Source organism: Frankliniella occidentalis, unplaced genomic scaffold (assembly GCF_000697945.3).
Source record: "Frankliniella occidentalis isolate FOCC.00 unplaced genomic scaffold, Focc_3.1 Scaffold115, whole genome shotgun sequence".
NCBI classification, from domain to species: domain Eukaryota; kingdom Metazoa; phylum Arthropoda; class Insecta; order Thysanoptera; family Thripidae; genus Frankliniella; species Frankliniella occidentalis.
Window position 1 is genome coordinate 127,700 of NW_026267243.1, and position 13,569 is coordinate 141,268.

Sequence of the window (13,569 nt, forward strand, 5' to 3'; positions counted from 1 at the left end):
GGGCGGGCGCGGGCGCAAGGTCGCGGGGCGCCTGGCGCGGCGCTCTCGTGCGCTCTTATAAAAGCATCGCGCCGGCCTCCTCCAGACACCGTTCCGTCCAAGCTCTCCGCCCAAACATGTCCCGCACCGGCCTGTTGCTCGCCGCCGCGGCCCTGGCCGCCGTCCTGGCCCTCGCCGCCGCCAAGCCCCAGCCGGGCAAGCTCGACTCTGTGGACGTCGATGCGGTCCTCAAGAACAAGCGCCTCTTCAACAACTACGTCAAGTGCATCATGGACCAGGCGCCCTGCTCCGCCGAAGGCAGCGAACTCAAGGGTGAGTTGAAAGGCTCGGGGTGCCGCCTGGGAGAGGGAGGCAGTTTGTGGAACAGAAACTTTCAGAATCCACAGTGCAGTGCATCCCCACCCAGAAATAAAACCAGTGGAATCGTCCAGAAAGTACGTCCGTTTTTCTAAGATTCTGTCGACAAATTACGAGAGCTCGGCGCCTGCGAGACTCGGGGTAGGCCACACCGCAGTACTCGTATGCACGGCAGCCAAAATGTTTGCCTACCTACCAGGCGCTATGGGAGCTTGCAGATGCTAAACAGACAATTGGTAACGGCGAATGACAGACGTACTTTCTGTAAGATCCATAAGAAGGAATTGAAAAGTTGAAAATTCTCGAGCACTAAAGGGAGGGAGGGAGGGAGGGAGGGAGGGAGGGAGGGAGGGAGGGATGGCAGCATCGCTCATTGCAGGTTGCTCGGAGTATTCAGGAAACTTTTCACACAATATCGTTGGGGCATGTTACTACAGTGGTCTACGTTCCAGTCTTGTGAGGCGGAAGTAGTAGTTACGTCGCCTACAGTCGTCGATGTCACAAATAGCCAGTGCATTACAACGCACTGCTGGTGTGCTGTGTCGTGCCCCTTTAGCGGGCACCACTGTGACGGACATGAGGGCGAAGTGAGTGCGTGCGCGCGCATCTCATCAGAGGGCTAAGAACTAAAGCCGCCCGTCCTTTTGCAGAGAGGCTGCCCAAGGACCTGGCCACCAAGTGCGCCTCGTGCAGCGACACGGAGAAATCCCGCGCCAAGAAGGTGATCAACTACCTCAAGAAGGAGCGCAAGGAGGTGTGGGAGGACTTCAAGAAGAAGTACGATCCCGAGAGCAAGTGGGGTGACCTCGAGTGGGCCTCCTCATCCGTAAGTTTCCCTCTTAGTTTCTCAGTATTTTGAAGAAAGAAAAAAAAACTCGCGTAACTTGTTTAACAAACGGCTTTTTTTTCTGGCTACAGTGAACACCTAGTCGACATCAACGTTCCTGCTGTCATTTGTGAATACTCATCGGACTTCCGTCTCCCTTCATCGCATCGAGAGTGACGAGTTAACCCGCCGTTATGACGCCCTTTCGTACTTTTAGCCCTGAGAGTGCTTCGTACCTCCTAGGGATCGTAATTTTATAATTAGCGCTGTGATCATATGGTCTGCTGTGATTTCTATTAAAATTGTTATTTTGATTAAATCAGATTATTCTTATTTTTAATTGGTTCAGTGCAATAGAACCAAAGAACTTTGCACGTGCATCCAAGGGCGTGTTTGTTACGCGTTACTACGGCCTCTGCTTTACCAAAGAGATCATTCACGTAAAATACGCATCACAGGCCGTAGTAACTTAACGTAACGCGTACACTGGAAAAACAAAGGTGCTATCTAAAGCATTATAAAGGCGTTAGTGAAATAGTGCCTCTAGAAAGGTGCCACTGCTCCCCTAAAGTGCTACTTTTGGCACAAATCGTGCCTATACAAAGGCACTAGTGCAGTAGCACCCCTAAAAATTCAGTAGCACCCTACATAGCACCTTTGTTTTTTCAGTGTATAACGAACTCGCACATAATGGAAATTAAAACCACCAATTGGAAGCGTAATTGAAGCTTTTCCAGGTTTACACTCAGAAATAAAAGAAAGAATAAGCATGTTCCTGTCCAATACAAGAACATTTTGAACTTGCATTCACTGAACTGGTTGGCGTCTTTAAACGCCAAAATACTGGAGTTCTCTGAAGAACGCCAAATCTTGTCATTCAAAGACGCCAAAATTTGACGTTCTGAGAGGAAAACGCCAACATTTGTCGTTCACAGACGCCAATATTTGGTGTTCTGAGAAAAAGAACTCCAAACTAGTTTACAGTGTTAAGAACATTTCACTAGAGACAGTGACATGTCCCTCATCTGAGCACAAAATGCACTTGAGATGAAGAACAATATAATATCCACTCATCCAAGGCCAAAACCTTCAGAACGAGAACAATTTCTCTTACTTCAAAAACTTATCCATCGTAGGGTATGGCGACTGTGCTGTAGGGATGAACAACCCTAGAAAATTTCGAAAAAAAAAAACGCCTTAAAATTGTAGTTCTATTTTTCGGTTTTGCGCGTGTTACCTTATAAGTTACGTGTTGCAACGCCCATTCACGGGATTGGCAGTACGTTGCCTTATTATTGTTGTCAAAGGTAATTTCTCAGGTCCGGTGACAGACTGTCTCCTTACATGTCGCATGTCCCATGCAATGAGAAAAGTGTTCCGTCTCTTTTCACAAGTGCAGTGCGCTGTACATAGTACACATACTGCACGAGCTCGTTCAGTTTTGCCGGTGGGTGGAAGGCGTTGGTGTGCCGCGCATATTGCCTACCCTCGACTCGGTGGGCGCGCGGACGATGGGCGTATCTATCTCTCCCTACCCCCCCCCCCTTCTCCTCTCTCTCTCCCTCCCCCTCTTTTTCCCCCCCCCCCCCCCCCCCCCCCCCCCCCCCCCCCCCCCCTTTGCACACGCACTCGGGTTGACAAACAAACGCGTGTGACACACGAGCGCATACCTATCGCACTGGTAGCTCACGCCTCACTTGCATAAGACGAGACGAGAAGCACTCCCAATCGTCTCTTTTTGATTTGCTGAAACCGTTCGTAGAGACCTAACGTACTTGCAGGAGATAAACGTCCGACTCATGATACTATTTTGAAAAAGACTTTAAGGATGTACAAGGGTGGTCCATAAACCCCTTCCTTTAATTTGCTTATACTGTGCCGCATGCAGGCGTGTGGGCGGGTTGCACACTCACACGGGGCCATAAGGCGCCGTGGGGAGCCACGGTAGGCAAGCCCGCCCGCACGCCTGCATAGTATGAGCAAAATAAAGGAAGGGGCCTATGGACCACCCTGTATGTGACTGTGTCATGCATTTTTTGTGTAGTAAACACACATAACACGGAACGCTTTTTAACATTGTAGGCCGCAATTAATTAATATATAACTAATTATTCAAATTTCCATTTCTTACTGGGTCCGGCACTATGTAGTTGAGACTTCAAAGTTATACCAGGTATGTGTGCAATGTGTGCTTATCTTACTTGGTTGTTTATGTGCGTGTCTTTTTTTTTGTAAATAACATAGACAAACGACAAAGTAACGCTTAAGACTAGGTTTATTTAAATAGAACAACAAAACAGTATCACAGTAACACTCCTACACCTTGATGCCGTGCGAGACCGCATCCTGCTTGTACGTGGCCTCGTACCTGCCCTCGGGGTCGTACTTGGCCTTCAGCTCCTTCCAGAGGACGGGCTTCTTCTCGATCAGGAACCTCACCACCTTCTCGGTCTGCATCTTCTGCTTCTCGGTGCACTTGGAGCAGCGGCTGGTGAGAGCATCGGGCAGCGACTCTGCGAAAACGACAAGGAAATAGTGGGAATGAACATCCATACAATTCTGCCACTTTTTTGCTCGCTTTATTGTTGGAAAACGATATCTAGGTCAGGTCAGTACCCTCCTTTGGTCACACTCTCTGAGCGCATCAATTCGGCTCCTTTTAGCTTCCTCTCCATCCCACACACATGACTTAGAATCGCTTGTCGTGTCTTCCCCTCCCTGTCACCTTGGCTCCCCCTCCCCTTCCCTCTGTCCGTATGACGGTCGCTCGCTTCCGTGCAACTCGACGGATTTCCTGGCATAGACTAGACAAGACAAGCCCAGAGGCGGACAGTAGCGGCGGACACTTGCGGAGATCGAGCTGCGGAGAGCGGCAGAGAGTGAAGCACGCGCCACCGTTAAAGATGCGAAATTAGACACCTACTCAGTATAAGGGGTGCAATGTTCGCACAGTTAAAACCTTACGAAGCAAACTGCCAAATCCTACGTACCTACAAAGGATTTGCTACCTACGAAGCTTCCAAATCCTTCGTATCAAGGAAAGATTTGGCACTTTTCTTCGTAAGGTTTTAACAGTGCGCTCGTCGCTGGATACAGAAGCCCGATCCATTCACGCGGCATTCACGCGAAAAAATGATCTGTCTACGACGCAAAAATAACCCGCTTTGTTTGCTCTTGACTCATTACAGGCACGCCTCTAAGTACGCGTTACCTTGTTTCGATTTTTTTTCTCCCTTGCCTCCTGCGTGTTTCCGTATGGTAAATAGGCGAATCTGAAGGACGGCAGAGCTGGTTCAACACACTCCAAGAAGAAGCTCGAAGCGAGCCACGGACAAGTCGATTGGGCTGCCTGCACTCCAGGCGCTGCCTGGCACTAGAACGAGTCGTCTGAACGAGTCCTCTGGTCCCCCCTCTCCCTCTCTTCCATCAGACTCACTCGCCCACATGACGCAATGCTCTTAACGATCAGGATGCAGACCGGTGATCCGGGCGGGACACGGGCAGGCGGTGGTGTAATGTTTGGATCGATCGCAGCCATTGGACTCTGCGTTAGGAAGCGCGGCCAGACTACCCGGACGAAAATACAACTTCACTGCAAAAATCCTTCTAAAATAATTTTTTAGACCGAGGTGGGCGAGCGGCAATGAAAATTAGTCCATGTCGGGTAACCAACCTACAAGCTATGCACGCATCGGTCCTTTGCTCCAACTCACATTCGGACTAAAACTAATAGAATCATTCTTTGTAGGGGCCTTATGAGCTACCAACAAATAAGTTTTGGAAGCGTTGGCGGTTACCCCCGAAACTAGGTCAACACTCTAAATGTCTAAGGAAAATTATTGTAACTAGCACCAAGTTTCTGAGTGCATAACTCAGTTGAGATACAATATTGTAACTACAAATGCACTTTTCGTAACTACCTAGACGCAATATTGTATCTGAACAGTTGCACACAAAATTCCGGTGCTAGTGCTAGTTCCAATAATTGCCCTTAGACATTTAGAGTGAACGTTCTGAGCTTAGAACTTGTAGCTTTTAAAAATAAAGTCGAAGATAATAATTCCCAGTGAGAGCACAAAGTCAGAACCGGGTAAAAATGGGGTCTTTACAGGTCACTTTGACGTCTAAGTCAGCTACCTGGGAGAACTAGATTTTGACTTTTAAGGTCAAAATTACACTACTTTTACGTCATTTTAACGTAATTTTGAGTTTGGTGATCTCCTTGGAAGGAGACCTCGCGAAATTTTTGAAAGACTTTGTCAACCTCTCGTACATTAGGGTGAACATTTGCAACAGGTGACTTCTCACACAAGTACAGGTGTGTACACTGATAAACTAAGTGTGCGATTTCTTGACACTTGTAAGTGTGCAACTAGGAGTTGAATACTTACTTACAGGTGTGTACTTGCAAGTATGCAACTTCTTAGTTGAGCACTTTCTACACAGTGAGCATTCAATCTAAGAAAGAGCTCAACAGAAGAGTTGAACACTTGCAATAATGGCACACTTGTAGGAATTCAACTTGCACACTTGCACACTTACAAGTGTGAAGCAGTTGCACACTTAGTTTATCAGTAGGTGAAAACTCGTTCGTGCAAGGGAAACGTAGCCGTGCAGTAAAACATTTTGCGCCTATTTTCTCCATCCATTAACAGCGGATCGAAAGCTTTGCATGACCAGATTATCAGTTGCGTGCTCCTGTCCAGGATCGATAAAAACATTGGACTAGCCCCCTCCTTATGCTCTGGTCTAAACATTTATGCTGACAAAACGCAACTTTTTTTCCTTTTTATTTACAGCATAAGTGCATTTATGCATGCAGGGAGAGTGACCCGCCGGTGCGGCACGGAGGCTCTGCAGTGGGAATGAGTCAAAGTGATTACATCCTCACCGTGGGTATTTTCACATGTCTACGTGCATCATTCTGTTGAACATTATCAAAAGCAAAACACCCCACGACCCTCACTTTCTCACAGCCATCATTTATATCCCCCCTTCCCCCTTTACCTACACACATTCATGGCTTTATCGAGTGCACACTGCACCTCTGCCAGGACCACGCCGTATCCAGAACAGACACACAAAGTAGTGGATGTCCTTGCATGTTTGCCAGTACCCGGTCGACCACCTCCACTGCATGCCCCCCCCCCCCCTTTGCACACGCACTCGGGTTGACAAACAAACGCGTGTGACACACGAGCGCATACCTATCGCACTGGTAGCTCACGCCTCACTTGCATAAGACGAGACGAGAAGCACTCCCAATCGTCTCTTTTTGATTTGCTGAAACCGTTCGTAGAGACCTAACGTACTTGCAGGAGATAAACTATTTAAAACAAATGAAAGTTGATGGCCACACTGCCTCGAGGTAAAAGACGATGTTATATCCCACTTCTGATTTCTGATTGTACCCTGGTAAATCAAGAGTGAGACCGTTATACTAAATAGCTAATGTGAGCCACAGTGTCTCACATTAGCTAATATAGCCCACCCCAGTACCCCACCCTTAATGTGGAGCACTGGGTTTTCTACATTAGCTAATGGGAGGCACTGGGTGTTCTACATTATCTATTGGGAGGCACGGGGTGTTCTACTTTAGCAAATGTGAGGCACTGAGTGTTCTACATTAGCTAATGTGAGGCATTGGGTGTTTTACATTGGTTAATGTGACGCACACAGTGCTCCACATAAGCTAAAGTATAACATTTTCTCACTTGATTTTTACAGTGCAATGGTAAGAATTAGAACATAATTTGCGATAATCAAAACTGGATTTTCGATAACATTTTTTGTGACTTGAACACGCGTACAAAGAACACACTTAAAAGAAAGCACGTTCTTAAAGTTGGTTCAGGGAGGGTTATAAATGCACTGGAATTGGGGATTGGCACTCCTTGCACTTTTGTCGACTTTGTCCATGAACTCTTATCCCCCGCCCGACCCAACCGTTACTGTGGATCACTCACTTTTGAGTTCGGCACCGTCGGGCGTGCACCGCCCCTTGTCCATCAGGCACTTGAAGTAGTTGTCGAGGAGTCTTTGGTTCTTGAGGATGTCGTCGACGTTGACGTTGTCGAACTTGTTGGTGTACTTGTCGTCGGCGAGCGCGAGCGCCGCCAGGGCGGCGAGGCACAGGCACACGGTGGGGACGCTCTTCATCGTGGTGGTGCTAGTGAACACGCGCGCCTCTGTCGAACCGAATGCGGAAAGGCCCGGTCCTGCCGAGTATATATACGACGGACAGGAGGGCGCCTCCGAAGCGCGCGCAGGGCGGCGGCCGCGGCGGCCCGGCCCGGGGCAGGACACGCACCCGCGGCCCAGTCCGAACGCGGCCCGGACGGACCCCCTGCCCTGGAGGGGGGGCTGCCGGCCAGCGAGCTGGGGGAAGGGGGTTCGTTCGTGTCCGACTATCGCAGATAAGCTGAGGGTAGTGGTGGGGAGCACCCACCCCACCGCGCCATCCATGCGGTCATCATTTTAATATTATATGAAAATTTTACGCGGAATTAGACTGTTACAGTTTCTAGGACAAAATTACAGTGCCTCAACACTCTGGAAATTCCACTGGATCAAAATGTCCTTCCGTGGCTTGTATACACTTCGGAACCGCAGCAGTGGGTCATTGGGTCATTTCGCTCCATGTACCGAGTGTACAGGCTAATACTCCCCAGTATTTTTGGTTTGAATACCTAACTAAGGGGATATGGCGCCTTGCAGGCAGGTCGGGTAGGCAAGCCCGCAACACTGGGGAGTATTGCATTTGCAGACTGTAGGGATGTCGTACTCCGTCATATATGCTGTTCTATTTCGTGCTGTCCAAGGTGGCTAGTTCGGCCCGTCCTCGATGGTACACTCTCATCCTGTTACTGATTTCCTTTTTACCCCTTGGTCAAGTATGCCTGCTGTTCAAAAAATCTTTAAAAGCGACAGACAATTTCTTCCTTTATCGGTAATTTACTCATAAAAATATACACAATAAGAAACGAATTAGTCAGTAATCCCTGCTGCATAAAAACGCGCCGCTTAGAGGAAGGTCTTAAAAATTAAGTGTTTGGCTGTTCATGCAACCGAGAAGCGCAGAGACTTATTGATAGCACAATAGAGGGACCACGTTATTTAAAAAATCTGTACACATGCAGTATACTTGTTAAGCATACTTGTTTCCAAATTGGTGCATGTTAAAAATGACAAAGAGGGTACCAGCGGGTAACATTTGCTCACGGTAAAAATTGTTACTTGTTGTCCAAGGACCATCGGAACAAGATGCAAGGACGCCCCATGCAATTTTTCCTGTCCCGTCCTTGAATCCATCCGATGGATATCAAGGAACAGTTTTCACCTTGTGTGGATTGAGAGGGGGCATTCAGTTTCGTCTCCCAGTCTTCAAGTTAAAAGATTGGAAATTGGTTTCTTACAAGAAGCTCACTCTTAGCAAATAATAAATGATTTTACCATTTTGCTACAAACAGCTGCATAGCCGAACAAATCACCGCAAAAATATACTTTTAAAACGGTTTCTTTTTATCCCCTCCCCATCTCTGTCTCCCTCGCCCTTGCCCTACCTGTGCTTGGTACGCGCGTGTCCTTGTCAGGTGGGACGCAGTGAAGAGACTACGAGAGAAGACAGAGAGAGAGAGAGAGAGAGAGAGAGAGAGAGAGAGAGAGAGAGAACAGAAAAGAGGGGGGGGGGGTCAAAGCCGTGGCTGCTGGCCCGGCCGGTTCAGTGTAAACAAACGTTACGCATTGAGGCGTGTGACAAAATCTCTTATTGCAAAGTCGCTTATCGTTCCGCGAACCTGTCGAAATTATGGGTGTATTTGCTCATGCAGTTGCTAACGCCTTTGCGCTTGAACAGCAGGCCGTGCAGGCCGGGTTGGTTCTCCCCTGTCCTTTCCCCTAAGCATTCACGTCTATTTTTGTCGAGTACTTAAAGTTCGAGAGGTCGATGGACGCTTTACGACCGACGTTCCCGTATGGAAAGATTCTCGCCACCACCATTCGTACAGCTCTTTTCTTATTTTCACCCTTTAAAAATTTTATTTGTATTTTTTGTCTCAGCGTCCAACAGGGGAACAAGCTTTGCTCGTGCGGCTGGAGAATTCCACTCTGGTCGTCGCCGTTAGGGAGTCCCTAGTACTTTTCCCTTCATGACACGATATTTCTAAGGCACTCCGTAATTACCGTTCTCGATCAATTTTCGCCGATCCGGTTCATATGGAACTTCCCCCTCTCCCCAACTTGCTCCCACATCCTTAATGCTTTAAAAATAAATAAAAGCAAGATCTTTAAGACGCAAAATGTACCGTTAAACATTTAGGTGTTCAACTTCACCGTAACTTTTTAGTATTCAAATCTCCAGTTAAAACCCTAAAGTGCGCGTGGCGTTAAGTTCTTCCATGTGTACGCCAGTTGAACCAATATGAACACCTTTTTATCAGAGTACGAACGTCAACGTTTCTGAAAGGTTCAGTCGAGTAACGTGATCATGAAAACAAAGCAGGTGATATCAGGTGGCTGACTCGCGCTGCGCACTTTCGTAGTTATACTGTACTACATGCACGCGTGCGGGCGGGTTGCCCACTCGCACGGGGCTCCAAGGAGCCGTGGGCAGCGAGCATAGGCAACCCCCCCCCCCCCCCCCCCCCCCCCCCCCCCCGCACTCGTTCATGTGGTACAGTATAACTACGAAAGTGCGCGGCGTGAATCAGCCACCCGGTATAAATTTGAGACCAGCAGACCATACTGTCCATCAATAGAAATATTGAATTCAGTAATGATTTCCTCTGCCTGCTCTCAATCACTTCTTCTCGCTGTCTGATTGTACAATTAAGCTAGCTGTACATTTTACTATTCTTCGTTTATTTAATTATTTTCTCAATTTTCCCCAAATGTATCATTTGCATTAAAAAAATCGAATTTACAGTTAGAAAGTGGGCAGAATCTGGAAACAGAAGAGATTGCCCCGTGCAGTCAGAGGCGTCAAAGAATCGTGTGAAACGGGTCGCCAACTCTCTGACCAGGGAAGGGGTGACGGAGGAGAGAGAGGAGGGGGGCGTGGGTCTTCCCCGGCGCCTCCTCCTGACCAGCGTGTGATGCGCAGGAGGTCAAGTTCACGGTGTGCCTCCTGGCGACAGATAGGGGACAACTCACAGATGCTTTGCTTACAGAAAAATCGTTTCATAATCTGAGAAATAATTCGCGTCATAGGGAGTATGTTTCAATTTCGGTCCTTCTTAAAAATCCTCGCGCTTTGCTTTCTGTTTTGCTCGCTTGCTCTCTCTTTCTATAGCCATTACGAAAATAAAGGTCTGTGACAATACCAGTTTTGCTTCCGAAGTCGTGTTTTCGGAAGTTGAAACACAAAAAAAGAATAAAAAGATAGAAATCGGTAAAAATATATCCGTCTAGGCAACAGGTTTGTCGTGTGGGTGCCGGTTGGTGTTTCCTGGTGAGGTGCCACCTGCCTGCCTATGGACCCTGAAAACAAGCCGCCCGAACGACCCTGGCACCGAGACGACAGGACAGCGGCCCCGCGGGCCCGCGGGGGGCTCGCCGCTGGGCTGGGTCAGTCGGGCAGGGACCTCAGGGTGGGGCGGGGCGGGGCGGGACGGGAGGTCCGGACCAAACATCTCAGACAAACCGGGCGGGCGGGCGCTCCCGAAGTGCACGGACGGGGAAATTTCTTTTTGCGAAGAAATATGTTTCGAGTATGTATAAAGTTAGAGACAAAAATTGTTACTCCACACGATAAAATTCTAATAATTCATCAGGAATGAATTAAAGTTAAAGTAAATTCTATATGTTTTGAACCGCGAATCCTGATACCCTGAGCCTGAGATGAAATAATACGGGGATGCTTTTTGACCAGTTGCATCTTTCGAGAGTTACGATTTGATTGGAGAGGGGCCAGAAGTTAAAGTAAAATAACTGGCCCAAAAACCACTCACAGTAAACAGTTGTTCACAGTTTAATTTTTTTTTTCTTTTGAAGTTTTTTTGGGGAAATTTTTAATGAGTAATATAGTAAAGTTACGATTTTTAAACTGTAAATTTACAAATAAACTCTTTTGACATAGCGTATGTGCTCTTCAAAAGTTATATGTCGTAAACTGACGATAAGGAACGTTGTAAACTCGGGAATTTACAGCGACCCAGGCCTCCTTGTGAGTCGTGCCCGCTGCACCCGGGTACCCGGGCGGTACCCGGGTACCGACCGGGTAGGCGTGGGTCGCGCGCACGCAGCCACTGTTATGTAACCGCCCTCGAAACTACATCACACCACCCAGCCTCCCGCGCCCCGCGCCCGACGCCGCGCGCCCAGCTCCGGCCACTGGCCCGCCCAGGCCTAACTGGACCGGCCGGGCTCGACTGGGCAGCGACGTCGTCGTCGGTTTGCCCGGTTTATCGTAAACCGCAGGGCAGGACACTGGCAGCCCTCCACCTCCCTCCGCCCTAACACACACACACACTCACACACGCGAGTTACACAACGAGTATACACTGCGCAGCAACGACCCGAGTCGCCTGTCTCATAATAACACACAACAATCATGGTTACAGTCACCTCACCACCAGCGGCGGAGCGGCGCCAGCTGCAGCGGCGAACACACTATGTTTTTCCACGGCAGGACCGGTTGGCAGGCAGGGCACCGGCTAGAAGCCCGAGAGGAAGGAGGCCGAGGAGGACCCGAGGAACCAGGACGCGCGCGGCCGACGCTGCGGGCAAGTCCCTCGCGTTCACTTTCGGACCCGGTATACTCGCGCGCGGCGCTACAAAGTAGCGAAACTATGATACACCCATGGCTTTGTTTTGGACGAAGATTGACTTGTTTGTTTTTCGTCGCGCTGGCTCTCCCAGTGCCTTGGCTCATCCCCAAGGTGACCTACATTTCATTTTTCTGCTCGACCCGAAGGTCGACACTTTGATCCGAGAGCCACCTCAATTTGCCCTCAGTAAACTCCAAACCCACCCACAAATTTGCCCCCTCACTATAGCGTTCCGGTAAAGCTGAAATGCAGAAGAATGCATGGAACAAGAAAACGGAAGTCACCATGCTACAGCATATGAGGAAGTTGCCCGATAAGAGGAACAAGAAGCAGGTAGCACTGAGGAGGTGGCGTGGCGTAGTGCCGTCCCTAAACAAGGCAGAAGATGAGCGACAGTCTAGCAGAGGTTAAGATGCGTGTCGTTAGATTTCAAACAGTTCAGAACGAGCCTATGCATCTCGCACCTTGGTACCACCTATACCAAAGTTTACCACAGTTGAGTCATTATCATTGAGTTAAAATTGTACCAATGTAATATGTCCGTACACTAACCTAAACAACGACACCGGGCCGGTTAAGAAGATTGTATAAACTTACTTTTCCAAAGCCAAACTTTGCAGAAGCACTTTTTGACACTATGTTGCTACGCCGGTCTAGTATGGACCCAATTTTTCTTTACAAATTATACAAAACTTGATTTATGATCACACATCCACCCGCGATAAAAAACATTATGGTCGCCGGCGTCACCGGCGTTTTGCTTTGCTGAGGGACGGCGCTACGCCACGCCACCTCCTTGGTGCTACCTTCTTTTTGTTCCTCTTATTGGGCAACTTCCTCATCGATTTCCGTTTTCTTCTTCCTCGCATTCTTCTGCATTTCAGCTTGACTGGAATGCTCTATTTGAGGAGCGTTCCTTCTCGGTCTCACCATCACTCTTCAAAGTATTACAGTGTGTTGTGTACATATTCGAATGAATGTCTTAGCTCAGCGCCCGCTGCTCAGGCAACCCAACGCACACCCGGCCTCCTCCAGGACTCTCTCGCGCTCCGGCTCAGACCGCCCGTCGCGCCGGCAGCCCCTCCTACTCCCCGCTGCGATGGGTTGCCTATGTGGCGAACACCACCGGGCCCTTGCCGGTCTGATGCGGGGTTATGGTGAAACTGTTCAAATGGCTCCTTTTGAAGGACTGTGTCAAATGTCCTCAGAAATATGATGCCTGCGTGAACTAACAAGGAGACTTAGTAAGACTTGGCAAAAACCACGGGTTGGAGCATCCCAAACCGTGAGGTGGTGTTAAGGCCTATTATATGGAGGCAGCGGGGCAATGACTCATTTGCAACACGTTGGAGTTTTCTGAATGAATGGACAGAGAACAAGGACAACGCCGAAGCGCTTTCCTTCCGAACCGCTGATCTGTGCTCGCCCCGAATGAAGCCGAAAATGACCGAGCGGGCGAGAGCGAGTTGCGAGGAGGAGCGCGGGAAGTACTCGGCGGGTAAGGAGATGGGGAGGGGGAGGGGGTGGGGGAGAGTGCGCACCCCGGGAGGCTCGTCCTGCGTCCTGCCCGCTGGCGCGCTCTCGCGGGCGCCGGGGGAACCACCCCGCACGAGGCCGGCC

The 13,569-nt window shown here is 49.1% G+C and overlaps 2 protein-coding genes across 2 annotated transcripts; one reads left to right on the top strand and one right to left on the bottom strand.

Moving 5' to 3' along the window:
• The first annotated feature begins 71 nt into the window (after positions 1–71).
• On the top strand, positions 72–1,502 carry LOC113216717 (ejaculatory bulb-specific protein 3). Its single transcript, XM_026436518.2, has 3 exons — positions 72–312; positions 1,008–1,183; positions 1,276–1,502. The coding sequence occupies exons 1-3, from the start codon at positions 117–119 to the stop codon at positions 1,276–1,278; spliced, it is 375 nt and encodes a 124-aa protein (XP_026292303.1). The 5' UTR covers positions 72–116; the 3' UTR covers positions 1,279–1,502.
• A 1,938-nt stretch (positions 1,503–3,440) lies between these two features.
• Positions 3,441–7,404, bottom strand: LOC113207293 (ejaculatory bulb-specific protein 3-like). The gene is made up of 2 exons (XM_026423798.2): positions 7,150–7,404; positions 3,441–3,696 (listed from the first exon to the last, which is right to left on the bottom strand). Exons 1-2 carry the CDS (start codon positions 7,340–7,342, stop codon positions 3,500–3,502), a joined length of 390 nt encoding a protein of 129 aa, XP_026279583.1. The 5' UTR covers positions 7,343–7,404; the 3' UTR covers positions 3,441–3,499.
• Positions 7,405–13,569: the final 6,165 nt, after the last annotated feature.